The sequence below is a fragment of the Corvus kubaryi genome, unplaced genomic scaffold (assembly GCF_017639235.1).
Source record: "Corvus kubaryi isolate FWS band 111438036 unplaced genomic scaffold, C.kubaryi_AGA036_p1.0 37392, whole genome shotgun sequence".
Taxonomy (NCBI): domain Eukaryota; kingdom Metazoa; phylum Chordata; class Aves; order Passeriformes; family Corvidae; genus Corvus; species Corvus kubaryi.
Genome location: NW_024581131.1, coordinates 14262070 through 14289829, shown reverse-complemented (window position 1 = coordinate 14289829; position 27760 = coordinate 14262070). Strand labels below are relative to the sequence as shown.

Sequence of the window (27760 nt, the reverse complement as noted above, 5' to 3'; positions counted from 1 at the left end):
TAGAAACATTCCAGTTCTCTGAAAGCATGCTACAAAAAATTAAAATCTCAATGACAGATTTCTTTGGTCATGGAAAAGTGAACTAAATTAGCTGACAAACTTGATAAGTTTAGTACCTTATATTTAGTACATCAATAACCTTACAACTGTACTCACCATTATTTCTGATTATTCCACATCTTCTTCAGTGAGCTTAGAGAGAAAGAGATGAATAAACAAAATTAAATTTTCATCTAGAAAGCTACTCAGATCATACATAATTATCTGCACAAGACACAAAAGATCACCTGTACCTTCCATGAACTAGTTAAGATTTTTTCAAATTATCAGATGTACCCCCTCCTTTAGTTTAAATCAAGCAAATTAGACCCAAGTGTGGAAGACGCAGGACACATAAATTTTCACTAAGAGCAGGCACACATTTCAGTTCCATGGGAACTGAGATGGACACATATTCAGTCTCCAGTAAGGCAAGAAACTCTTTCACATTAGTAACAAAGTACTGTAGCGAGGATGCCGAGCTGACAACCTAACTGGAAGAATAAGGGATTGCTATAAGCAGAACTATCTCATCACACAAAACTTAAATTATTCAAAATTCCCAGTATCCTCAGCAAAGTATTATTAGCTTCCACACTCCTGCACAACACAGCATTTCTACAAGCAACACGCACCTGGACCTTCAGAAAATCCCCAGACATCAGACAATCCCTATTTCAGGGTAGTTACTCCATTCCCATGTTGTCAGTTCTGACCCTTCCTACTCAAATTTTCCCTCAAGAACCAGCCAAGCACTATGTGATTTTGAGAGATTCAGGAACCAACAGCAAATGCTTCACAAAAGAATTAACTTGAAAAGGAACGGTTACCAAGAGCTCTCCTAAACTGCCTTGTCAGAATAGAAACCACATAACAGAAACCAATCCAATCTTTGAAAAGCTGGGTCTTCTTTCATTTATTCTAAAACTATGAATTAACTAAACACTAAACTAAGTCTTATTAAAAGAAGAAAGCAGCTGGTGACATTTAAAGCAACTCAAGCAAAGGAATGGTTCATCCAACACTGAAATACAGTTAGCTTTAGCCTACTTTTTTTAATTTTAACAAGTTCACTGACTTTGAATGTCCCAGTTTTTAACTACTCTGCTTGATACACTTTCTAGCTGACTTTCATCAGCTAGATTACATGAGCACAGAGTTCACAGGAGTCCAACAAAACTTGCAAACGCAACTGGATACACATCAACGTTATTGAAAATTAGCAGGCACTGACACTGATGGTGACACTATCAACTCTTCAGATAAATGCTAGTGGACATTACAAAGAAAAAAAATACTATTGCTCTTGTTTCATACCTTACTGAACATACAATCAATTGATGTGGAGCAAGAAATAACTGTGAAAGCTCAAAACTGCCTACATTCATAAACTCCTTCTTCGTTAAGAATTCAGAAAATATTATTTCTATTAAGTCTTGACCTATTGCCCATTCATTTTTTTGCTCCACCATAACTAAAGATTAGTTTTCATGAACTTTAAATCTCACATTCAGATAGGTGCCTGTATCCAAGAAGTTTGCTAACTTCAGGAATTCCAAAGCCAAAGAGATGAAGAAATATCTCACAAATAAATTTACTAGCAAATTTGCAATATTTTAAAATAATATTCTCATATATATTATATATAAATATTGCAATTCTTCTCATATATATTAACATATTCTATTACCAATCCACCAATGGGGCAAAAAAACCCCCAAAAAGTCAGTGTTCTGACATAATCTGCACACTGGAATTGGAGATTATACTAAAATAATAGTGTACAGCTATACAACCAACTTTCACTCCACCCCCCACGCTCTGTTTTAAGGTACAACAAAAACTCATATCCATCAGATCTGGCTTCCCAAAATACTATCTTTGCCTCTCACACAGACACAAATGCTCCAGGGATAAGCAGAATTAAAAGGACTCAAGAAGATGACTCCTCTTCTCTTGCCTAGAGCCTGAGAAGTATGAGGAAGTGAGGAACTAAAGATCTAGAAACAGATTTATACACAAAGACCAAAACACAAAAAGTTGAAAGTATAGTGGAGACCTATGGAGATAGGAAAAGCAAAATTAGCCCTACACATCACAAGGCCACTAAGGTTTTTCCTATGGCTTAAAAACTGCCAAATTTAACCTGGAAAGTGGACAATGACAAATGCTTAAATTATAAACAGAAAATACAATAGAAAGTAGGTTACAGTCTTAGCTGCCTTCATGCTCTTTTTGCTTTCTAGGCAACTTTGAAACTGCATCTAAATCCAAGCTACAAGGCAAGGGTGAGAACTTGTAAGGCAAAGTCTAAGACTGGTGTGACTGGAGAAAGAATGGGAGTGCCTGAGTTGGAGGCACCAAATAGAACACTGAGCAGGAACTGGGCTCTAAGAGGCTTAGTTAGCAGCACCCAGGTTAGTAGGTCACATCCCCCTGCCACTTCAGAAGACACTCAGATCTGGAGACAAAGAACACTGATAATCCACAGAGTCAGGACAATGTAGAGACACAGGCCAATGACACCTCCAAAAGGGTAAACAAAGGCACATCTGAAGCCTACAATGGCTGCCAGCCTAGGAAGAGGCCAGGAGACAGTAAGGACCTGTCAGCTGATGTCCCTTGTCAACACAGACTGCCAGTTTGCTGGATCCACAGCACCCTGCTATGGTGCTTGGCTGCTGTAGAGGCATCTCAGGCACTGCACACATTCTGCCTGAATTTTTTATTTCACTCTGTATTTTTAAATAAAACCTCTTTCCTCTTCTACCAGGTTTTCAATGCACATCTACTACATTGCTGGTACAATATTGTAACAGTACTTCCTACTGCAGCAGAGAAAACAGGGGAAACTGCTTAAAAATGAGCTTTCAATTCTGCCATACACACACCGTAGGAATGTGCTCTAGGAATACTGTTCAGGCAAAGAAACGACCCTTCTTCCACATTCTATTTTAGAAAAAGCCTTTTTTTTCCCCAATCCTCCAAAGACTGTGCAAGCCTTGCTTCTTGCACTCACATAACCTCTAGCATGTCAGGACTGGTTTCAAACACTGCTCCTTCTCTAATTTTTAAGAATGAATGTGGGAGGTGTTCAAGTGATACTCCAGACTCTTCACACACTCTGTCGGGATTTTTTAGCTTTGGCTGGCCCACAACTTTTGACACCCCCGAATAGAGGTGACCATCATGAGATGCATAGCCTGTTCATGCAAATTTCCACACTGCAGACTCACAGCACTGTGGGCAAGATTGTAAAGCAATGCATATTGATTTGACATATACCAGAGCAACAGGAAATTCTGATTTTATTTTTTAAAGATACTACTTCTCACAGCTCCTGTGCATTGAAAGCAATTAAGAATAAATATTAATCCAAATCAATTTCTTACTGCTAAAGTAGTGTACAACTTCACACAAAAGCAAGCTGATTGCTTATTATTCTTTTAATGACAATATAAAGCAGAATTACCTTCGTATGTAGTATGCCGAAGACAAATCCCCTGGCATATTTTAAAAATTCACACAAAGACATGTGTAAGTAGGAATATTCATCAGTAGCAGCATACTGTGTCTTAACATTACGTTGCTCCTAAGCTGCTATTACTGTTACTACATGAGTAATGTAGCACATAAAAATCGGTAAAATGTTCCTTAGGAAATTTTTCTCCTAAGTAGCTCCTGCTTGCAGAACTAATCCTGACAGTACTCGTATATAATATAATATATATAAATATATAATATAATGCTTGCATTTATTTTCAGTTATTTCACCAGTTACAAACAGCTACTTCATTATTAGGTCATGTGTGCTAACACACCATATCTTCATAAAATCTAAAGCTGTACTTTTCATTTAACTACTTCAACTTTTTTCTTTTACCTGACATGCAGATTGAAAATGCAGTCACAATTCTATCATGAACTCGAGATTTTAAGAACAAATATAGAACACAAGGAATCTCATGCTAGTGGCACTAATTCTTTTGTTTTCACTAAGAAGTGTTGATTCCGACCCCCGTTTTTTTTTTCCGAATTTAAACTAAGTACTATTCCCTAGTACAAAATACCACGGACAATTTTGAAGAATTCAGGGCATACCTGGCCTGCATGGTACTAACCTGAAAAGAAGAGATAGTGGGTTTAGCAGTAGTTTCAGCTGTTTCATGGTATGTTAAATTCTTTTTACCTTATTATCAACGATCACATGAATTTATAAGGCTAAACCAAATTCCACTACAGTCTCTCCACTTTCCATAGGACTTGTTTTGCAGGGTAGATTATTTGTATGTTCTGGCTTTGTCAAACAACTCGGAAGCCATTCCCTTTGTGCACTCCTGTGTCAGCACTACAGACATCATAAAAGGATATAACCATTCAGATTTAACAGAATTCATCCAGCCCACAGATTGCATGAATAATAACGATAACAGCAGCATAGCTATATTCAGCGTTATGCTTGTAGCCAGAGATGCAAAACCTCATTTCAGATTATACATTTCGGTTTCCCTTGCCCACGTCGCTGTCAGCCGCAGCTGTTCCCAGTCGGCTGCGGGGTATCGCTGTGCAGGGAACAGGCTCTCCCGCTCGGCCATCTGCTGCAGCCCGGCGCTGGAGCTGCAGGACGCCCTCGTCCCCAGCTCCGAAGTTGCTGGGACTTTTCAGGGCGCCGGGTGGGTCGGACCGGCCCGGTTCCGGCTCCGGCTCCGGTCCGTCCCCACACGGACACCGTCCCGCTCCTCGTTCAGGGCCGCCGCGGCGAGGGCGGCCAGCCGCTCCTGCCGCTCCGGCGCGGCGCCGCGGGAACGAGCTCGGGCCCAGCCCAGCCACGGGACGGGACGGGAAGGCGGGTGCGCGGGCGCCCCGTCCCAGCCCAATCGGGGATCCGGCACCAGGCTCTGGGCTGGACGCAGCCGCTGCTACCGCCGCACTCACCTGAGCGCGGCCGAGGCCGCGGGGCCGCGGCCGGCCCGGCCCCTCCGCCTCCTCCACCCCTCACTCCGCCATCTTCCCCTCCTTCCCCCGGCCTCCCGGCGGGGGCTCGCTGCGCCCGGGCCCGCCCACCCGGTCGCGAGCCTATTGGGTGCCGTGCCGCTGCATCAGCCGTCCGGCTCTGGCGGCGATTGGCCAGCGGCGCCGCCCATCACGGAGGCTGCCCTCCCGCCTCCAAGGCGGCCCTCTCTGATTCGCCCGGGGAGGGCACAGGAAAGGGAAAGGAAAGGGATTGGCTCGAGCGGCGGGAGCGGGACCGGCCCGGGCGAGCCCTCCGGTGACCGCCCCGCGGATTTAAAGGGGCCGCTCCAGAAGGGCGGCAAGAGGGGTGGTCTGGAATACCCGCCCCGCACCACCCGGTCTGGAAGGGAAGGGGTGGGGGGACATGGGGTCCCGGTCCAGCGGCCCTGCTGAGCTCACCGAGCAGCGTGGTTGCCCCGGAAGGCGGCCTTCAGTCATTCTGCCTTCAGTCATTCTGCCGGGTTTGTGTCATCCGCAAAAATAATTTAAATTTTTTTTTAGCAGCAGTAATTTTGCACTTAAAGCTGACGGGTGGATGTACTGAAGAGTGTGAAGAGGAGTACGTACCCATTCAGAAAACTCTAGAGAAACACCCCCGTCTCACCGTGATTCATCACAGATTACTACAAGCCATTTCGCTCGAAATCTTAACACGTGTGTTAAACATTTAACACACGCTTTTCTACCGCGTCACATTTTAGAGCAGACAGAAATGAAACACTTCTGCCAACTTAAATATTATACCCATATCCTATTTACAACCAAAGCTGTAGTTTCAAAGAACCAAAAGCAGACTTTTATGTTCCATTGTAAAGTTACAGAAGCTAACATAATTTTTAATCCTGCTCCTCATGAGTAAAATCCTGTATTTGGATTCTTTTCTTTTGCCCAGAGTTGTTGCCAAGCTAAGGGGCCTACAGGTTTCAGTACTGATTCAATATCAAACCTATTTCTGCTTTCTACATTCTTCACAACATTCTGGTAACTGGTTTCAATAACATATTTCTTCAGTCAACCATCCAGTCAGTCTCAACATAAACTCCTGGCTGCAGATTTGAAAACAGACTTTCTCTCAGTAAACTGGAGAATGGTTCATCTGTATTTAAAATCCTATCCCTTATACTACTTTTTCAAAAGACAAAGATGAAATATTAAGTAGCTCTGCCTCTGAGCTGCCAACCCTATCCCTCTTCCACACTTTCACCTTCAAGATGACCTGTTCTCAAGACAAAATACTTCTATAAGCAACCAGGTACGCTAAAAATACTACTTTTGTGGAAATCTGCTTGTATCTGTACAGTTTAGTTTTGAACAAGTTTAAATTTAACAAATTTAAGATCTCAGGTCTCTAAAACTTCTCTTACTGTCTACCACCTTTTAAACTAGATGTTACATATATAGAATATTGAGTAAGATAGTTGCTTACATGTGATTTATTCTGCTAATTGCAAAGTTAGATTCTGATAGTTAGGGGTCTTTTAGTTTATTTCAGGAAGGTTGGTTGTTCTTTGATTGATTGTGTTTTGGGGTGGTTTTTTTTGCAGGGCATCTCTTAGATCATTTGTATTCACCTTCAAGCACGTTAGCAAAAATATCTGACATCGGAGGTGGGAGCTTGTAAGAACAGCTGTCATAAACCAGCCCTGCATGTCCTCTTCTGGAGCTCATGTTTGCACTGGTTTCTGCCAGCAGAATAAAGGATTATCAAGACTGAAAATAAGTTCAGTTATAAGAAACTGATCTGTAAGGCCTGCTAGCACCATTCTTACTGGTATTTAGTTTTTCCAGTAATTAAAGGATGTTGGTTGCCATACAGGAATAGCTGGGGATTGGTTTGGTTTTGGTTTTTGTTTATACAGTGGAAGGTTTATTTATGGATTGATAAATACAATATCCAGTCTCACTGGGACAATAAGGCACAACTGTAGCATACAACTATAGAGCCAGAAGAGAGCAACACCTACTTCTAAGCAAATCACAAAGCTTACAAGCACTTTTTACTTTTCAGTCCATTAGCACTGTTACATTCTTATTTCACACGAGGTGGTTATAAATGTATAATGTTTCTTTCTCATACAGAGTAGAGGCTTTCAATTTACATTTCCTTCTGGAACTGTGCTGCACTCTGCAAAACTATGAAGTGCAACATTTTACTTTTGAATTCCTTAATTTAAAACAAATCAAAAATCCTTCAGAGACTTTCATCCTTCAACAAAAGTGATGATTAAAGGAACTAAGAAAAAAGGAAACGCGCATTTGAGAGTAGTTTTGAGACTGGTAAGTATTTATAGAAACGTTAACACGTAACAGAGAAGCAGTTATAACACCGATTCTTCAATAAAGAAGCTCCCAGGGTTTTTTGGTTTTATTGGAAGGATCTCCCATATTGTGGAATGCCCCAGCTGAACTACACGAGATCATTTGTCAATCTAGCCACAGTGAATTGTTACTATTGAACCTTCAAGGACTCTGATCTCTTGAATTTATCAGCATTATAGTAATAGTATTAATCATCTTACACTTGCAAAGAGATTTGTATAGAAATACATTGTGAAATATCTGGGATAATATGAACTTTCCCAAATTGTATTCTTCTGCCAGAGCTTTCTTAAATACAGCTACCACCCTCAACACAAATATAACAGACCGGGACTTTCATTATGGAAAATATAAATAATTACTCATTATGCAGGCCACTATAATTGGGGAAAAAAACCCCATTAAATCAGTTTCATGATTTCATGTTTCATTAACACTATTACCAGGGGGCAGTTACAGAACTAAGATTTTGGCATGACTGGTTTTCTTGCATTTTGTATACTGGTAAACAAATTTACACTTTCAGAAGCAAAACCACCCTGATGAGGGGAGGGATCCTAGATGAAAACAATCTGGAGAGGACACTTCACGGTCCACTGGCTGTCAAGCCTGCTAGCTACACAAAGGAAGAAACAAGTTTCTGCCTCTGCTACTTGAACAGTTCAAGTGACTTAGTGCAGAATTCCTATTCCTTTTAAGAACACTACAGCCTGTCCCCACCATAGATTCTACTATTGTCCCTGTGAATTCGTTCCACAAAGAACAAAATCTATTCACATTAATTTAAAGTACTCAAAGCTATCATCATGCATTTGTGCTAGTTGTACAATGAAGCCATAGTAATTGAGAAGTTCTCCAGTAAAAGGCAGATTTAGAAGCAGCGAAGAAACAAATCTGCATATAAAGAGCCAAATAGGAAAGGGGCAAAAAAAAAATTTAAAAAAAGGCAGCTGTAATGTGGCAAAAGTGAATCATTATCAATGCACCTAGTATTTGAGTAGATACTTGTCTCCGAAATGTCTCAGAGGGCACTTCTGTGGCATGTTCCTGTTTTTCCATTCTCAGATTCAGAGCTCAGAAGAATCAGTTTGTAGATTAAACAGTAGTGTATAAGGAGAGACATTTTACTGAAACAGTAGTGCAGAAGGAGACAAGAGAAAGGGCAAAAAACCCAGGATGAACAACATTAAAAAAAGCTCCTTTTCCAAGTTGCATGGCAGCCATTTCCCTTTCTTCCTGTTGCACAGGGAATGTTCACATTGGTAGAACAAATCAGGGAGGGGTTGGAGATGTATATGCACCAGTGGCAATGCTCTGGGGTATGGTGCTAAGGAGAAAATGAAGTTCTATTCATTACATAGTTGGAGTAGAAAGGAATAGGTTCTCCATCCATCAGTGAAGAAATCGAATGCTCATTTTCTGCTCTACATCCACCTTCTCCAAAACCTGCAATAAAATTGAGAAACAGTTACTTAAGTTACTGGACATTTCTCCTACAAGGTTTCTTATTCTAATATTGAGGAAATGGGCAGGAACATGGGATGTCTTCAATTCAGCATGCCAGTCCTTCATCCAGATAGAGACTGCTGTTTCTCAATGTCAGCTAAGGTCCTTCCAAGGGAAGGAACTTCAGCCATCAAAGCCACAAGGCTGTCAGTCAAAATGTAACTAATGCAGTTTCAGTCTGCCAACAACGCAGAAAGGCCTGGACTTCCAGAACTAGATTGTGTGGTAATGCCCGGCCAGGAAACACAAGGGAGAACGGAGTAGAGAAGAGGACATGAGCAATCACTGAAGAGCAAAAATCAAGACCAGAGCACCACTAATGCAGATCACTGTAAGACTGGAGTGGCAAGTTCATTCACTAAATTGCTATTAACACTGAGGCATGAAGACATTACTCTGCTCCAGGCTGTTTCAGGCAGTAGACTTCAGTGCTCCAAGGTAAGAGTAATTTACATTTTAAGAGACCTCTGGAAGTCTTCTAGTCCAACCCCTCAATCCTACTTAAAGCAGGACCTGCTAAATCAGGTTGCTCAGGGCCTTGTCCTGGTTAAACTTTAAATATCTCCAAGGGAGGAATTTCTACATCTTTCAGAAGCTATGACCATCCTCTTAGTAAAAAGTTTTCATTAAAGCAAACCACAGTTCCCCATGCTGCAACTTGTTTCTGTTCTTTTTATTATCTCCAAGATAAGTCTAGTTCCTCTTGTCAATAGCATCCCATTAGGTAGTTGAAATTGTTCTGCTACAGGACAACTTTCTCCACTGACTATCTAAGGGCTCCCTACTGTTACCTATTTCTGACTATGAAAACATGTAATTCAAAGTATCAGAGCTAGGAACTTCAATACCAGTATTAGCTGTGTTGCTAACAGATGAAATCTGCAAATGAAAACTGATCAGTGCTATTACAGCAGAAGAATTAATCTGTTCTAACTGTGCTAGTCAGGCTACTTGTGTAGAAAGAAGCAGTTGCAAAACAAGAAGTGAAAATTCTTCAGTATATTCAGGGCTGTAGCTTTATGTAAGAGTATAAAGAAACATGTGGACTAATTATTAGCACCGACAGTATTAAAAAAAATACAAAATGTGACTAATAAAGGGAAGAAAAAGCTAGCAGAAGGCTTTGCCCAAATGCAGGCGCAAGTATTTCAATGACTTCCTCTCTGTTCTCATTTGCATTTGTCTGAATGACTTGCTCATTACTGAGCAGTTTCATTTAGTCATAGTTTACAGTTTACAAACCTTTACAAATTCTGCAAAGGAGATGGCACTATCTCCATCTTGATCAGCTTCCTGGATTGTCCTGTCAGCAATGCTGCCCAGCTGTTCATCAGAAATATTTACACCAACCATCATCCGTAATACCTGTAGCATACAACATAACCATCACTGACACAGGAACACAAGTATTCTTAGTGCTTTCTTCTTGTGTGTACTGTCAAAATAACCCCACACAAGATTTTCATTGAAGTAATTTCTAGACAGACTTCTGTTGTTCTTTGTACATTAAGTCTTTCAGGAAATACAGGTATCTTTTGCAGCCACCATTGACAAAGAATCCTGCTTTTTCACTAGGCAGCAGGAAGAGGCAGAAGCAAGAGGAATCTTTTGGAACTAGGAACGAGTCTTTCTGTCCAATGCTTCTACTTTTTTTCCCCAGAAAACATACCAGCATTTGACTGAATATCTGCTGCTTGAGATGTTTACCTACAGGAATCACAGTCCAGTGACAACTGCTGTTACCCTCCACAGTCAGTAAAGCATTTTCTGAGCAGATAGAAGAGGGCAGTTCCAGTCAAAAGCAAACCTTTTTCTTACATCAGGAACCACAAATTGCCATGTGTACTTCCCAGGATTAGTAGCATGTAATTACTCCCAGCACAAGCCCAGTTTCATACATATGCAGCACTGACGAACTTTGATTACCTTTGCTGCAATTTCAAAAAGTTTTATTCTATTGAGAAGATGCACAGAGGATCAGGCAAACAACCTAATCCACCTCAGTGACTGTCCTTTTGAAATCCTTTTAGAAGCACCTTTGAAAGTTATAGAAGGTAGTTCTTAAGGTGCTTAGTGTATTTGTTGAATATTTAGGTGTCACTTCCAACAGGATCTGCCTAGCTAAGAATAAAGTCCCATACAATATCTAAAGCTTTAAGGCAGAGGTAAGCAAAGCCACCACATTACTCCAGCAGTTCTTTTGAGGAAACTCTTGCAACTCCCCTCATCTAAGTGGGTATGAAGTCACAGAGAACATCATGATTGAGTCATTCAAAGCAACCCTGTGCTACTTACCTGGAGAAGCTCATCCCTGGAAATCTTGTCATCTTTATCTAGATCGTATAATCGAAAAGCAACTACAGGGAAGAAAGAAAGAGCAGTTGAATTCAAGTGCCATTATTTTTCTTCATAACAATAGATTTATCTAAAAGAAAACCAACACAATTAAGTACTTGTAAATTATTTTATGAGAATTAGCTTAGAATTTAGGTCACCATAAAACTCATGCCCAGTTCCATAAAGTGTTATTACCAGACACAGGAATAGCATTATTGCCAATAATGGAAAAATTTTATGTTCACAAGCACTCTGCTTGATATTTCCTCAAAACCCTAAGTCATGGAAGAATAATTATCACTAAGATACATTCAGTCCTTTAATTTCAGAGCCAACCATTTTTACATTACCAATCATTCTATTTGACTATATTCTGGATGAGATATGACAGAAATTTTAAGTGCTCTGAGGACTGTTGCCAACTTTGATTAGCAAGAAAGAGCATTCTGCTCATATACTGTAGGCAGACATCCAAATACTTAAGAAAGTACTCAGCCGAAGGTGGGGAAAAAGCCACTATATTATATGGAAGAACTGGAGAAATAAGAAGAAAAGCTCATTCATGTATGGGATGTGGCTTCAAAATGTGAAATAATTTTGAATACAAACTATTTTGAAACACTTCTGAGACATTTTGCAAAGCATATACACATTACTCAAGAGTCAACCAATTCCACCAAATTCTAACATACCAATGGCTCAATTGTTGACATTCTGAACAGATAAGCTTCCAAGTAAATTTTAAAAAAAGTCAGGCATTAGAAGGTATCATTCCACAGGAAATCCAAAAGATCCCAAAAGATCCTCCCTTCCTAAGGGGAAAAAAAAAAACCCAACCCAACCAAAACCAAGGAAAAATAATTGATTCTATAGGAAGGTTCCCATTTCTTACAGTGGAGCTTGTTACTTCTGCTGTTCAGTGGTTCTGGTCCATTCTGGTCTTTGCTCTTTTCATTATCTTCTATGGGTCGGAAGTGGGCTAGCGTCCTCATGAATCCACGGAAATTCACCTGGTCCTCTCTGTGTAAGCATTTCAGCGGGTCAGTTTTTAGCATACCTTATACAGGCTCTTCATTTCAGTAAAGAAGACTATTAATATCTGAAGCATCAAGACCATGTGAACTCTTCCATTCCCACCTCCCCAGGGTTTGGCTGCCTATGCTGTTGCAAGCTGGGATTGTGCTGTTATGAAGTATGATGTATAAAAAAAAAGAAGCTCAGAGAAGTCTTACTGAGGACTCCCCTTCCCTTACCTGCAAAATCTGTTTAAGCTGAAGCCCTTACTCTTAGCCACTCTGCCTGAGCTATGCTGCTGCTATGCCGGAATGTAGCAATGTACCTTGCTGATCTGGACCCTAATTCCCTGGATTGACTTGATACTAGTTTCACCACTGTCAAGCACTGGACTGTTGGTTGACTTGACAACAGTCACTGGACCTCCTCTGCTCTTTGTGTTCAGGTGCGTGCCCTTCTTCACCAAGTACATCACCCCGTCCACCTTTGCTGTCACCCTTGGCTCCTGCCTGTGAGGCTGTCACTGCTTACCACTCTCTGACAACAGAGTTCTCTTTTCTAGTTTCGGTGGGAACCAGCCATGTAAATACTTCCCAGGATGCCTGCTTTCTATTCAGTAAACCCTTCCTGGTTTTAGCTGATATTATGACTTGATTAGACAATCTGATCTCCATCAATCAGTAATGACAACTATGTTCAAGAGGAGAAGCAATTCCATAGAACAATCCAGAGAGGTACAATGAAGAGAGACAATACTGCAAATTCGATCATCTCTTTGGATTCGTGTTAGAAGTGTCTTAGTCTATGTCTTAAATGTAATAAAAACCTAAAATCAACCAACCAAAAAAGCCAATCTAATAACAATGGTACACTTACCATAGCAGACACAAGAAGACCAAATTAGTTAATTGTAATGCTGCTTTACACAGAATAGCATTGATACAAGTTTGCTTTAAGAACTAAAGTCCATACATGGCCTGGAATTTCCTCAAAAGTGGTCAGTAGTTTAGGAAGAGTGGAAAACTGTGACAGAAGACTGAGTTTGTCAATAAATAAAGCACAAAAAAGTGTTGTAAAGAATTTCTCTTTAGAGAATTAAGATATGCTGAGGAAACAATGTACCCACACACATTGCATGGCAAGTTTGAGGTGTTAGGTTATTAGCAAATTCAAATTCTGTCCCTTAATTATCAGCATTTCACTCCTATGAAAACTTCAGATGAACTACAAATTTTGTGCCTGCTCACAAATTCAGTTTGTTGCAACTCACCCTTCTGGAAAGAAGGCATTGATAATTCTGTCTCCGAGTGGATTGATGGCAAGCTCTGGAATCCGCTGGAAATCTTCACGGCTAAGTAAAGCAAGAACACAAGGAGTCAGCATAAAGCTGAAGTCAGAGAAGCTGCTTAAAAAGAATTCACAGTAAAACATCCATGGAATTCTATTTCTGCAGCAAGACACTTGGTGATTTTGAAAACGTAACTTTTAAAATAATTTTTTCTTTATGACGAATGGCACAAAATAAAGCAAAAGACAATGCCAAACCTATATTCCATTACAAACTAGAAGTGCTCATTTATCATGTTAACACCACTTCTCAGACACTAACATCATTTGTGCTAGAAACCTTACTGTAATGATGCCAACTAGTTTGCAATGTAAGAAAAGGAAAGCTTCTGAAGTTGCTTTGAAAGAAATTATGGCTCCAAGATGAAAATATTGATTGGGTTTTTTTAATCATTATTTTGGTACTTAATCATACGAGTTGTCATGACTTTTCCAGACTGCCTCATTTCAGATTCTGGAAGAATACCATACTTCTCCAAGCCTACTATAGGTCATTAGAATGTTCCAATAGATTTTTTTTGTTGTTGTTTGTTTATGCAACAAATCTATATTTTATAATAAATGCCAAATTTCAGATTATTTTAGTTTCAACCAAGCAGTACTCCTATTTTGAAGTGGTAAATCTACACTTTTACAGGCACCTATACACCAGATATAACTTCACCAGTACAGGCAAATACTCAGTTCTCTTGCCAGCCATTCTCTTTTCTGCTCGTGATTATATGTACACAGCACAATATAAACACAGCTATGCTTACACTTCTTCTGATCTGAAAGACATCATGAATTGTACTGTATACACATTTTAGAACAGAAGGACATGAACACAGGCTTCATTCTCCTATTAGAATTGCACTAATATTTTCTCTTTTCTTTCAACCTAACAGACTGTCAGTGACAGGAAAGTGGATAATCTTGGTGTGACCAAGGCAGACACACCAAATGTGTCTTAGTGAGCAGGTTTGGTTGGTTTGCTTTTCCCTACAACAGAACACAGCAACTTATCAGTTAGTACAAGATGTACTTCATAATAATTTAGATTTTAAATTGCAAACAGTGAAGCGGTTAAGCTGTAAAAACCCTCCACCCTATCCTGTCTGGATGCATAACTTGACATTTCCTGCCCAATCTCCAGAAATACTGGCAGTTCCCTTCAAGTCAAATGCAGTCCTGCTGGTTTTGAAGTTGGGGTCAAAGTCTCAAACTTGGTTACTAAATGTTTGCTACTGTTCAAAACTATGCTCACTAACTAAACTGGCAACAAGGTCTGATTCATGACATCACTAAAGCAAAAAAGTGGCTTAATAAAGTAAACACAAACCAATTTTCAGATTATTTAAATATACAAGCCTTTTATAATGCTGTGATATTAAAGACAGGATAAAAAAGAAATTGGCTGACCTTATCACCAGTCTCGCTCAGGAAAGGCAGAGAAGCAAGATGTTCTAGTTTTAAATGTATTCTAAAGCACTTCTTGCACCCAATCACCACCACAGCACTGTTGAGACTCCCAATTACAGTGCATCTGTTAGAATGTGGTTAAACTGTTTGACCTTCTAACAGAGAGACCTGACCATATTTTTAAGTTATCCCAGCAAAATTCTGCTCTGACCAGGTCTGTTATTTTTAATAGGCAAAGTTAACATCTATTTAGCACAATCAACTTGTTACCAGACCCTTCAGGACTGCTGCATTTTAAGCTACAGCTGAAGGTCAAAGTATGCATTAGTGATTTAAGCAGGAGATGCAATGATGTGGAAAGCCTATGTCCTAATAACAGTATTTTAACAATAGAACTTCAGTGTCAATGCTAACTTTATAACCCTAAAGCAGCAGCTACCCTCTCTTCCATGTAGAGCAAAATCCTAATGATTCAAAATTTTTTACTTGCATATCGTGACTTTTTACTATTCAGCCTCAGTATACACTTGGCATTTCAGCCTCCAGTGATTCCGTTTTCTAACAGATTAACAATTAACCACAAAAAACTCCCCAGGTTTCAAATCTATTTGTCCTGTCATTATCAGGATTGCAGTAGAGCACTTTTGCTTATTAAGAGCACATTACTGAGTGTTATAACTGAAATAGCTGCAATAGCCATAAAAGCAAATGAATGTGTGAGGTAAATTATTCTCCACTTTATAAAGCTAAGCTTTCCTGCATTCAGTAGGGACCAACTTCACCTGGCTGATGCTGGAGCTTACACAAAACTTAATACCCTCTACTTCTTATGTGTTCATGGGCAACAAGGCTCTTCTAAGCTATCTTTCCATGAACCTGGCTCTTATGAAATCTTTGCTTAAATGCAACATACAAAGCAATCTTTAACTGCATGTGAACATTATGCAGGCCAACCATTTAATACATATGCCAGTGGATTCATAATTATATGTACTTTACAGCAAAGAATTTGTAGATTCTAAGCAAGGCAAGTATTCCTAAGCATAAGTACTCCCTCCAAGGCACAGAGCAGACCCCTACTGTAAAGGTGGTTCTGCCTTATCCCAAAGGCTGCAAGAAGCCTGCAAGACCCTTTCTTCCCTTCCATTTCTGGTTGTTCATTCTTCTGTTACTTCTGTATGGTAGCAAAGCACTGTTCCCTCAGCAGGGATGAGGACGGGTATCTAGAGCTGAGGGAAAGTAAAATTATGGAAAGGAAAAAAACCCCACATACATGCACATCAGAAGTGGTAGAGGAAAGGAAAGATGCCCAGAGGATATAGGTAACAAGAAATTACTTGAAGAAGGGAAATAATTAAAAGTAGTAAGGTGTATCATACAAATTGGTCAAAAATATTTAAGAGGTGACTACTGAAGAGGTTCCATTGCTTCCTTCCACTGCTAACATCAGCTTTGTCATTCATCTAACCTTTTGGTGGTCTAATGTATCCCCCATAAAAATCTCCCTACTTTCCTCCTCTCCAATTATCCTTCTGTTGAATTTGCAACTTGAAGCAGTCCCAAAAACTTCAAAAAATCTAAGAGCACCACAGCTGACAATGAAGTGCTGGGAAGCCTGGAGAAGTTACAGGGAAAGAATACTAATATCCCCCTCTTTTGGGGTTGCATCAGCCATCTCATCTAACCCCATCCTTACACATGCTCTACACAAATTATAACTGAAATAGCTTAACTAACAGAGCACTAATTGGTTCATAAACATAAGGCCAAGAAGTACGCAAAAAGGTGATAATTAGATGAGCAATAAGGAAGGAAAGAAAAAAGGCAGCATGCATAAAGTGTGGTTGAAGATGGAAGTATAGACTATTCTTGTATCCTGTCTTTTCCAATCCAAACCCATATCCTTCCTGTCTTTTCTATTTTAGATAAAGCTAAAAATGCTTTGCATTTTCTTGAGAAAAAGTAAAGAATTCCACATTCAGAGAGCTAGCTTTTATGTTTTACAATCTTGCAGTATCAGTTTGAACTAATAAGAACAAGCCTGACACCTTTCCAGACCCAGATGGTTCAGTCAGCTGACAAAGACTGACAGATGGCCTGGCTGGCTCATGTTACCCTTCTCTCAGGATCAGAGGCTTTCTGAAGTTCTCCAGCAGACACGTGTGAACAGCTTTCATAAGCATGAGACCTGCATAAACAGTTCAGTGTGTCTATTCTCTTTATGTACCAGCTTTCAGAACATTTGCCCTTCCTTCCTTCTTCCACACTCACCAGGCTATACCCATTACTGAATAGTAAAAACTACTTCTCAAGTGCTTAACCTGTCTTTTCCCCAGTGCACAAGAAACTACTGTTAAGTGGGAGGTTCCATAAAAAACTTATATACAAAGATACCAGTTTAGATAAGTATCTCCCTTTATAGCTCTATACATGTCTGTCTAGAGCTACTTACTAGTAGATAAACTTTGGAACAAAGGTATTCTTGTGTGGTGTACAGTACAGTACCAGCGCAACAAGGAGACTCACTAAGCAATTACATACTTATCCTGTTCATGCTATATTATTTCCTCCTATTGGAAATCAGCATGTAAGTAAGGAAACATGCACACTGGTTTCCTCCTGAGCTATAGTTAGGATGTAGACAGAACAAGTATGTTCCAGATTTCATCATTTAGATGTAGCTATGGACATCCAGGGGTGTCAATCTTTTGTTTTGGCAACTCAGCATGTTGCAATATTGAAATCAAAGGTGACAAAAGAGTTTCCAAGAACAGTTTTGTCCTGTCTTTTCCAACATGGTTTTGTTCAGATGGTGGAAGTCTGAGGGAACTTAATAATTTTGTTTAGCAAAAGTGAAGCTAAGGAAAAATATAAAATTTTTCTACAATTTTAAAGAAAGGTGAAGGCAAACCTGACATTTTTACCTTTACAGGTAAAAATGGCTGTAGTCTCTTAGAGAATAAATATGTGAGAGGGAAAAAAGGAAGCAAAAACCAAAAATGTTTTGAAGACCAAGTTTTGTTTTTATCAATAATCATCTCTAATATTTCATTTATGTAACTCTTTAAAAACAAAGTGCCTTGAAATTACACATAGGTACACTGGCTAGAAACATGTGGCTAAGAAAGATTTCTGCTTTTGATTAATTTTATAGGTTTTTTTAATGGAACTTCTATAGTTCCATAACCACCAGGATTAATCATCATCTACCAGATCTTCTGTACGAAGCGCTCTTTACTTTGCCCTTCTTCAGAAGGGTGGTACACATTTAAAGATTTATTTCATGCCATAAAGAACTGCCTAACACATCTTTTCCTAATCATGGTCACATGAGTGATTTTGTCATGTTTGATTTATAAGTCAAGGTATAAGTCATCCTTATGGAAACAGTAATTCTTGCTCACAGGAAACAGACAGAAGACATACCCTCTAAACTGTTTGGTGGTAGTAAGCAAGGCAAAACTTCCTCTTACTTGTCTTAAAGCAGCAAGTTCTCTTTGAGCTGTAGCTCAGAAACCAACATCTATGACCTTCCAAGCTGTAGTTCTTGCTCTCTCCTCATTCTTTTATGTCTCAGGAAGCAGTTTTCTATTACTTAAACTTAATAGTTCCTACATTTTGTGGGTACCAGAACAAGTTTAAAAAATTGAATGCCACTCTTAAGTCAGACATGTTTGAGAGTGGGCAATGCTCAGGGGCCAAGACTGCAAGTTAAAGGATCACAATAAGCACAGTTGCTGGGATTTTCCAAACCTCCACTTCCTTTCCTAAGTACCATATGATTATCAACAATGCAAGTCTAACTCCTCCTGATGCATAATACTGTGAAACTGAACATTGTGCAACAGACATTTATAACATATTTAATCAATTACTCCTCTTACATAAACTGAGTACAATCACTTTGCAGTTTATACAAGCCTTATGGAATCAGTAAGTGAATTCAGTGTTGGAGGAGAACACGGAGGAGTTGAGGAAGAACACGTCCTGTGTTGAAATTGTGCTAGACTAATCTGATAGCCATCACCTTTATCCATCAATGAATATTAAACTCACACGTAAAGTTTGAAAAGGCTGTTAATGTTCTTTTCCAAATAATTTTAAACATAAGGAGTATTAACTTTATCCACAATGTCATCAGTTGATCTCTACATCAGAATTGCCAGTGCTACAATTCATATAATACGTTGGCTTTAGTGTCAGAGTGGGCTTTTGGAAGTTCCTGCATATCCCATCCCAAGCCAATTTTTCACATGCTCAATCCATTTAGTCATCCCTTCAGCTATGCAAGTCTAGAAATCAGTACAGACACAGTTCAAATCACTGGAGTCAATCAGCTTCAAAACCTATGCAAGCCAAAAGAGGAGGGAGAGCATTTTTAACCCAAAATAATCACTCTGTAGTTGTTTACCATACAATTCCACATCCAATTACTTAAATGCTGAGAAGTCAGCAATTTGTGGCACCAGAAGGAACTGCGCATTTCCTTCAGGAAAGGAAATTGCAGTAAGCCAAAAGTACTGCCAAAGACCATGTATCTTACAACTTGCCACTTTGATCTTTTAAGAGGTGATTCCAGCATTACAGTTACACCTATAGCTTTTCTGGGTTTATAGTGCATCCTACAGTCATATTTTACAAGATCACATACAAAACCTCAGGTGATGCCTGAATCACTGAATTTGACTGGGAGAGAGCTGCTATGAAAGAAATTAACTCCGTAAGAGCCAGATCTCACATGTGCTACAACAAGGTCCCTTTCCCCTTCCTACTCTCTCCTGCATTCTTCTCCAGCTTTCCTGTGCACTGTGGCTATATGGTGAATGGGAAACAAAATCCAGGAGAGTAGAGAAGGCTACAGAAAAACAACAGCAGGCAGAGATATATTTTAACAGGCCATGATCTCACCACAGTTTACCTTTTGGTTGAGAATACTCTTTCCAGCAGACTTGGTCCGTCAAAATGAAAAATATTTTGCAGATAAAGTTAAAGACTCATCTTTATTTAATTGACTAAGCTGTAAGAAACAAGATCACTTCTGTAGCTTTCAAATTGTAGACAGGAAACAAACACTAAAGATCTTAGAATATCCTACACTACCACTTTAAAGAATAGAATGTTTGTTTAGTCACACTGACTTGGTTCCAGCTCTTTTTTTATTTTTGAGCATACTAACAGATATGGGTGGTCAACAAGAGGTGCAAAGTTAAATACAGTAAATGGATTGAAGATCCAAGTATGGTTAAAAGACACTGGATATCAGAAACAAGTAAGTATAGACCTTTTTTCTTATGAAAGCCAGGAGAAACATGATACAGCAGAACCATTCTCGGAATAAATATTAGAGGCAACATATAAAGAAAGGTGAGAAAGAACAATCTGAAAGTGTTGTTTCACAATTCTGAACATTTTTATAAGACTTTGAATACCAAATCTGTACTTTCTCATATTAACTGCTACAAAACTTCAACACTACAGTAAAGACAGTTGGTACTTAGAGCACCTCAGTTCAACAATTAAACTTTTCATGTAGACAGTAGGTATGAAAGAACTTGTTACAACAGCCTCAATGATTTACCAATGAGAAAAACATGCAGACATCCTGCAACAGCAAGCCACCAATACAGATGTGCCAATGCAAGTACAGCTGAATTACCCACCTAAGAGTGCCATTTTCTCCTTTGTCCAGACTGGTGAATCGACTGTACAAGCGGGTGATTTGACTGTGGGAGACTGAAAAAAAAAGGAAAGAAGATGACAAATTAGCATGTCAGTGATTCCTCATAGGAGCAGACCTCATTACACTGCACTACACTGCTGCCAGAAGCTGTTCAAAAAAGAGATCACACAGAACCAGTTACATTGAAAGCACATGACAATAAGCATTTAGGGACTTTGTGAGCTATAAATCACAGCTTAATATTCAAGAACCTACAAATTAGCGCATTCTGCAAAAATATGTCTAACTTCGTCTTCTACCCATTTCTATTTTTGATCTTTAACAATTTTTTGTTATCTGACTCAGTATATGTCAATTAAAAAGAAAAAAATATTTGATTCACAGTTCCACTTTATTTCCTTTAATTCCTTTATGGCTAGAAATAATCTGGACACAGCCTACACTGATGACCTCTATATCACTCATGGCACTGAAGACCCCTGCTATAGTATCTTTGCTTCTCTTTTGCTTATCTCTATTCCCATTGTCTTTTTTCCACCTAAAAATGGAAAGTGAACTCAGTTTCTCTGCATCTGGAAAGTGGTCAGAGAGGCTTTAATTTTTACTTTACTATTCTTCCTTTACAGGACTGCTGAAATCTAAACATTATGGGAGTCATAGAATAAGAGAATAACCTGAGTTGGAAGGGACCCAGAATGATCATCTGAGTCCAGCTCCTGGCCCTGCACAGCACCATCCCCAAGAACCACACCATGTGTCTGAAAGCATTGGCCAAACACTTCATGAACTGTGTCAGGCTGGTGCCATGACCACTTCCCTGGGGAGCCTGTTCCAGTGCCCAACCACCCTCTGGGTGAAGAGCCTTGTCCTAATATCCAACCGAAACCTCCCATCACAGCTTTATGCTCTTCCCTCAGGTCCTATCACTGATCACCAGAGAGCAGAGATGAGGAAGGCTTTGTCTCAGAACCTGGAGCCAAAGATAGATTTATTATTAAATTTAATAGTATTGTTTAGATCCTGCATTAGACCAGCAATACTTTGGTGCCCGGCCCTCTGTTGTGTTAAGATCTCTCTCTGCCTTCGAGGGAGTCAACAGCTCCTCCCAATTTAGTGCCACTGGCAAACTTACTTAGTATGCCTTAGAGTCCTATGTCCAAGTTGTTTAGAAAGATGCTAAGGAGTACTGGCCCCTGAAATGGAGCCCTGCACAACCCCATTAGTGACTGGTCACTAGCCTGGTGTTACCCCATTCACTGTAACCCTTTGCGCCCAACCCAGGAGCCAATTGCTCATGAAATAAATTACCAGGTTTCTAGAACATTGAATTAAAAATTTAAAAGCCTATTTCTAAAGAAATTTAAGAAGGAGTTGGGATACAAAGCAAGTTATTGCAGACTTTTAAAATCTGCAATTTGAAACACAAATTACAAAGGCAGTATTAAGTTCAGCATAACTGTGTCAACATTACCAAGATACTAGACAACCCAAGATATTAGACAACTGGATCTTTAGTCTGTGATGTGAGTGGGATATACCTATACAGAACAGCAATTCCTTTAACACTGAAAGAACACTTGTCCTGGTTTCAGCTGGGACAGAGTTAGTTTTCTTCTTAGTAACGGGTACAGTGCTGTGGTTTTTGGATTTCATAAGAGAATAACAATGACAACACACTGTTGTTTTGGCTGTTGCTAAGTAGTGCCTACCCTAAGCCAAGGGCTTCTCAGCTTCCCAGGCTCTGCCAATGAGGAGGTGCACAAAAAGCTGAGGGGGAGTACAGCCAGAACAGCTGACCCGAACTGGCCAAAGAGATCTTCTGTACCACAGCACATCATGTCCGGTGCACACTGAGGGAATTGGCCTGGAGGGGCCGATTGCTGCTTGGGGACAGGCTGCGCATTGGTCAACAGAGGGTGAGCAGTTGTACTGTGCTTCACTTGTCTTTCTTGGCTTTCATTTCTCTTTCTATCCCCTTTTCATTACAATTAGCATTATCATTGTTATCATTAACATTTTTGTAATTATTGTATTTTACTTTATTTCAACTCTTAAACTGTTCTTATCTCAAACCATGCATTTTACCTCCCCTCTGCCCCAGCTTCTCTTCTCCCACCTTGACAGGGAGTGAGCAAGCATCTGCGTGGTACTTAAGTTTTCAGCTGAGGTTAAACCACAACAAGGCCCTACAGGAGATCTTGACTTCTCAGTCTCTTCTGATGAAGTTAATAAACACATGAAATAAGACTGAACTGAATGTTAATGATTACTCAGTAAAGGTATGATTGTCTACAATGCTAAACTAGGACTTAATGTCCTTTTCAGATTTAGGTTTTTTAAAAAGCCATCACCAGGACATGCACAATGCTTTTCTTACTTACTAAAACTTACTTGGGAAGAGGTTGCACAGAAATTGTTTGATCTGTGACAAACGAGGCAGATTTCTTTTTTAAGGTCTGTTCTTTCTTTCTCGAGGCTATTTGTTTAGGTTCCCTCCTTCAGCATGACCTGCCAGCAACTGGGTTTTCACCCCCCCCCCCCCCCCCACCTTCTTGTCTCCTCGGCAACTTTCATTCTTTGCATAGGATTGGGCAAATTGCTCAATTCACCTAAGGCAACTTCTCTACAATCAGACTGGGCAGCTTGCTCCCTTTCAAGTTAAGTAACACACACATAGAAAACAAGTACCGGTACTCTAAAGACTTCAAACTTCTGCATTTCTGATTTAGTGTTTTAGATACCATAACAACAACTGATGGTGAAAAAAAGAAGGCGGGAGTTAGATCTCCTATTAGAAGCCCCATACTCCCACTCCTCCCTGTAAACAAAGAAGGTGATGAGAATTCTGCTTAGCTACCATTCCCAAACTAATGTCAGCATCTCCATTTTTGGAACAGCTAGTATGTGAGAAATAGTACGTAGCTGTTCACAGGAGAAGTGGTATTTTCATTAACGTCATACTAAGCAAAAAGCATATCATAGCTCTGTGAGAAAGGAGGATGATTCAGGTCTACCACGGTGTTGTGTCATAATTTCTTTTTGGCTCTCATCCCTCACAAAAGCTGTGTCACTGGACATTTTTCAGTGCATTTGCATGCAAACATAAAGATTCTCCTGCATACCATAGAAGAATTAAGACCTACAATTTATGAGTTTATGAATTTATGCTTCTTGAAAATCCAAGGTTAAGGCTTAAAGCTAGCTGAAACACCGTTTTATCTATACTGCTAGCCCAATAAGATCCTTCTAAAAATTTAGGGTCAAGACCTCTAAATTAGGAGTTGCTCCCTCTATTTTACTTATGTTAAATCATTGTAAAGTTTTTAGCAATTAGACACTCTTGTCTACAACAGTAGCATAAACTCATATAAATATATTTATATACTTAGTAAAATATATAAATATCCATCAGAAAAATATATTATCTGCTACCATGCAAGCATTTTTTTCTCCTAAATTTAGGTATGAGCATTAGTTTATTATTAATCCTTAGGTACAGTGCTTCAAAGCATGGAAACAAAGGGTGTGAACCAAATAGTTTGAATACTGTTACATTCCAACAGCTTTCCAAAAGCTTGCAACAGAATGCGGACAAGCAACGTCTTGGGCCTCCCATTTTTTTTTACAGTTGTTACTGAAATATCAAAGCAATTAGGATGACTTCAAGGTGTTTTCATGCTCAAATTTCAAAATATTTATATGCAAAGCAAACAATTTCCATACAACATCATGTGAGATTTAGGTCTGTTAACTTCAGGCTTCGCACCTGCTACTGAGAACCTGACGCCTTACCTTTGCAGATGTCTCTGAACTTATGCTACAAAGTGCTTTTCACTACAGCCAAAAAAAATCTAGAATTTTAATCCAAGCAAATTTCATTCAAGAGATAGTCATTGCATAGCTTTTGAAAGACTATGCTTCAAGTCCCCTAAAACACATGTTCTTCACCAGCTCTGCTAAAGAACATTAACATACAGTTTCTCACTCATGTCAGAATCATTAGCTATTCAGTTTTGTGCTACATGAAATTGAGCAGAAGTTATATAATTCCACAGTTGAACTCAATAGAATTGGTTAAGTATTCTACTCAGTGCTTCACACCTACCCCAGATGAACTGTAGAAAACATGTTTCACAGTAAAGAGGCCAAAAAAGAATCCCTGGGAGCACTTTATCAGACCACCAGTTCAAGACGGACTTGTAATGCTGCTGCCAGATTTTTTCACGTCTACGAAGTCTCTTTCTCAAACTCTTCAGTAGCTGAAGTACCATCAGCCTCAAGTTTCCAACAGAACACAGCAGTCTATTCAGTAACACTACCTTAGCATTCGGCCTGTGAACTTTGATCCAGATAACCAGTGTTGGGGTTTTTTCCCACCTTGTATAAGTGTTTTCACCTATATGAAGTGTATAACACTGCTAACAGCTTGGTGGAATTTTGCATCTGGCTAGAGAAGTATAAAAAGCAGAGAAAAATCATGTTCCTAAACAGCAGTTACAGACTGGGGACAAGAAGAAAATAATTGATAAATCAATGAGACACACTGCGATGACTTACAAGCAAGCATGAGTCAGAGATTAGCAATGGCTGATTAACAAAATGGTATTACTTATAAAATTGACTAGATAAAAACATGGGGAAAATGAACAAAACTGAGGTCACAAAGCTAAAACCCACTGATCATAACTTTGATCACACTCTGATCATACAAGAAAAGAATTTAAGAGGCTAACTAGAGTCAGGGGGTTTTATTGCTTAGGATGCCTATATAGGCATCTTAATGGTATTTATTTAACAATCATGTAGTAAAATTTTAGGAATAAAACACCACAGACAATAAATCAAGTAGCAGCATGAGGAAAAATGTAAAACCTTTTGGAAAAATATTCCAGATTTGGGGTTTGGCTTTTGAAGCATCTAAGTGAGAGGAGGCTACCTTTAGTCCATGATCTTTAAAGATTAAAAGAAAAAAGCCACAGTAGGTTATTGCTGGATAAGCAGACTTTGACATTCCTAGGCTTGTTTATCACAGCCTTCCTGTAGAAGGTTTTCATGACAGACGGAAAAAAGATCATGAAAACTATGTTAGCTCACTCAGACTGCCACTACACTAGCACCAGCGATGTCTTAATATTGTTCTTTTCTGTAGCCACTCATTTTCCTGACACAAATAAACTAACATCTAAGAAGAATATATAACACCATTTATATTGGAAAGAAAACTGAGGAAAGCATATTCAAGTAGCAAGAACAGATAAGAAGGCATATGCAGAAGAAAAATGTTAGCTGGGCACAGCATGTTTACCTGAGAAGTTTCCTGGGGAAACAAACAGCAAAGTGCTACCTATGGTGTCATCATGACCTCTGCTCCCAAACTAGTTAGGAGGGCATCCTCCATTTACTATCATTTACTATTTGCTAGAACTCTCAGGCAACTATTCTATCACACAAATTAACAACACTGGAGCTTCACCCTCTCTAAGGTATTTTATGTTTACGGAGAACAAATCGATCAAATACTGTAGGCTAAACTATCTAAATACTAGAGTCCAGGTTGAATAATGCTCTCCCAATTGCTGACTAGTACAGAAATTTTCACTTCTTTTTAGTTAACCACACCTGTCTCTCACAAGTTACTTCACTTCCTTTATGGTTTAAATGCCACACAACATTCATTCTGAATACCCTTACAGCAACTTTAGCACTAGCCCATGAAACAAATAACACCTGGGGGAAAAAATTACTATCCAACAACAGTTTCTCTGGGCTAAAAACCTGAGAGAAACTCCAGCACCAGACATCGAGACAGACAACTATTCAAAACCCAAGGAGCTACCTCTGACCGAATAAAATACTGCACGCACCAAGAGCACTGCTTCCCTTCCCTTCCACTGGGATCTCGCTGCTGCTACCGGCAGCGGCGCTTCCCAGGTTTCCGCGGGCCTGCCAGACACGTCCGGCCCCGGGGGCTGTGGGTGCCTGGCCCCGGGCACTGCCCCGACGCGAACGCCGCAGCCGCGCAAGGCAGGGCCCCCCGGCCCGAGGGACTACGAGCGGCCCCGCTCCGGCCGCCGATCCCGCGGCACTTCCCGCCCCGCCCCGCCGCACTCAGGCCCCCGCACTCACAGCCCGTCTCCTTCTTGATCTCCTCAATCTCCTCGTCCCGCAGCAGAGTGGACGCGCGGGAACCCATCGCGGCCGCTGGGCCCGAGGGGAAGGGAAGGGAGGGGCCGGGGGAAGAGTTACGCAGCCGAACAGCAGCGACGGCGGTGCCACAGCCGCTCCCGGCACAGGCCCGACCGCGGCCGCCCCGCTGCTTTGAGGCGGAAGGCGAACGCGCACCGACTGTCGCGGCCCCGCCCGCCGCCTCCGCCCGGCCCGGCCCCGCCCGCCTCCGCCCGCCCCTCACACGCCTCGCGGCCGCCCACGAGCCCCGCGCGCAGGCGTGTGGAAAGCTCCTGTGCACAGCGGGAGAGCGGCCGCTTAAAGTAACTGCTTTGTTGTTTCTTTCCCAAGTTAATAGTAGTGCTTGGTGCTATGGTCTTGCTTTGTTTTGCAAATCGCAGAATCACAGAACGGGTAAGGTCGGAAGAGACCGCAGTAGGTCACCTGGTCCAACCTCCCCGCTCAAGCAGGGTCATCCTACAGCAGATGGCACAGGATTCCATCCAGATGATTCTTGAATATCTCCAGTGAGGGAGACTCCACAACGTCTCTGGGCAACCTGTTCCAGTGCATTGCCACCTGCACAGTAAAGAAGTTTTTCCTCATGTTCAGTTGCAGCTTCCTGTGCATCCATTTCTGCCCATTGCCTCTTGTCCTGTTGCTTGGCACAACTGAGCAGAGCCTGGCTCCATCCTCTGACACCCTCCCTTCAGATACTGATAGATTTTGATGAAGTCCACACTCAATCATCTCTTCTTGAGGCTGAACAGGCCCAGCTCCCTCAGCCTTTCCTCACAAAAGAGATGCTCCAGTTGGCCATTCATCCTCGTTGCACTCCACTGGACCCACTCCAGGAGCTCCATGTCTCTCTTGTACTGAGGAGCCCAGAATGGGACACAGCACTCCAGATGTGGCCTCCTCACCAGGGCTGAGTAGAGC

The 27760-nt window shown here is 40.5% G+C and overlaps 1 protein-coding gene and 1 long non-coding RNA gene across 3 annotated transcripts; both read right to left on the bottom strand.

The window, feature by feature from the left end:
• Positions 1-151: 151 nt before the first annotated feature.
• On the bottom strand, positions 152-5082 carry LOC121669530. The gene is made up of 3 exons (XR_006017790.1): positions 4975-5082; positions 4161-4387; positions 152-192 (listed from the first exon to the last, which is right to left on the bottom strand). It is a non-coding gene; the product is annotated as an uncharacterized LOC121669530 (long non-coding RNA).
• Positions 5083-7315: 2233 nt separating this feature from the next.
• On the bottom strand, positions 7316-27023 carry CHP1 (calcineurin like EF-hand protein 1). 2 transcript variants are annotated; one of them, XM_042038598.1, is made up of 7 exons: positions 26783-27023; positions 20637-20709; positions 13499-13579; positions 12107-12234; positions 11173-11234; positions 10120-10242; positions 7316-8817 (listed from the first exon to the last, which is right to left on the bottom strand). In XM_042038598.1, exons 1-7 carry the CDS (start codon positions 26847-26849, stop codon positions 8764-8766), a joined length of 588 nt encoding a protein of 195 aa, XP_041894532.1. In that variant the 5' UTR covers positions 26850-27023; the 3' UTR covers positions 7316-8763. The 2 variants fall into 2 exon arrangements, with proteins under 2 accessions (XP_041894532.1, XP_041894531.1); XM_042038597.1 differs by lacking the exon at positions 26783-27023 and adding an exon at positions 24762-24942.
• Positions 27024-27760: the final 737 nt, after the last annotated feature.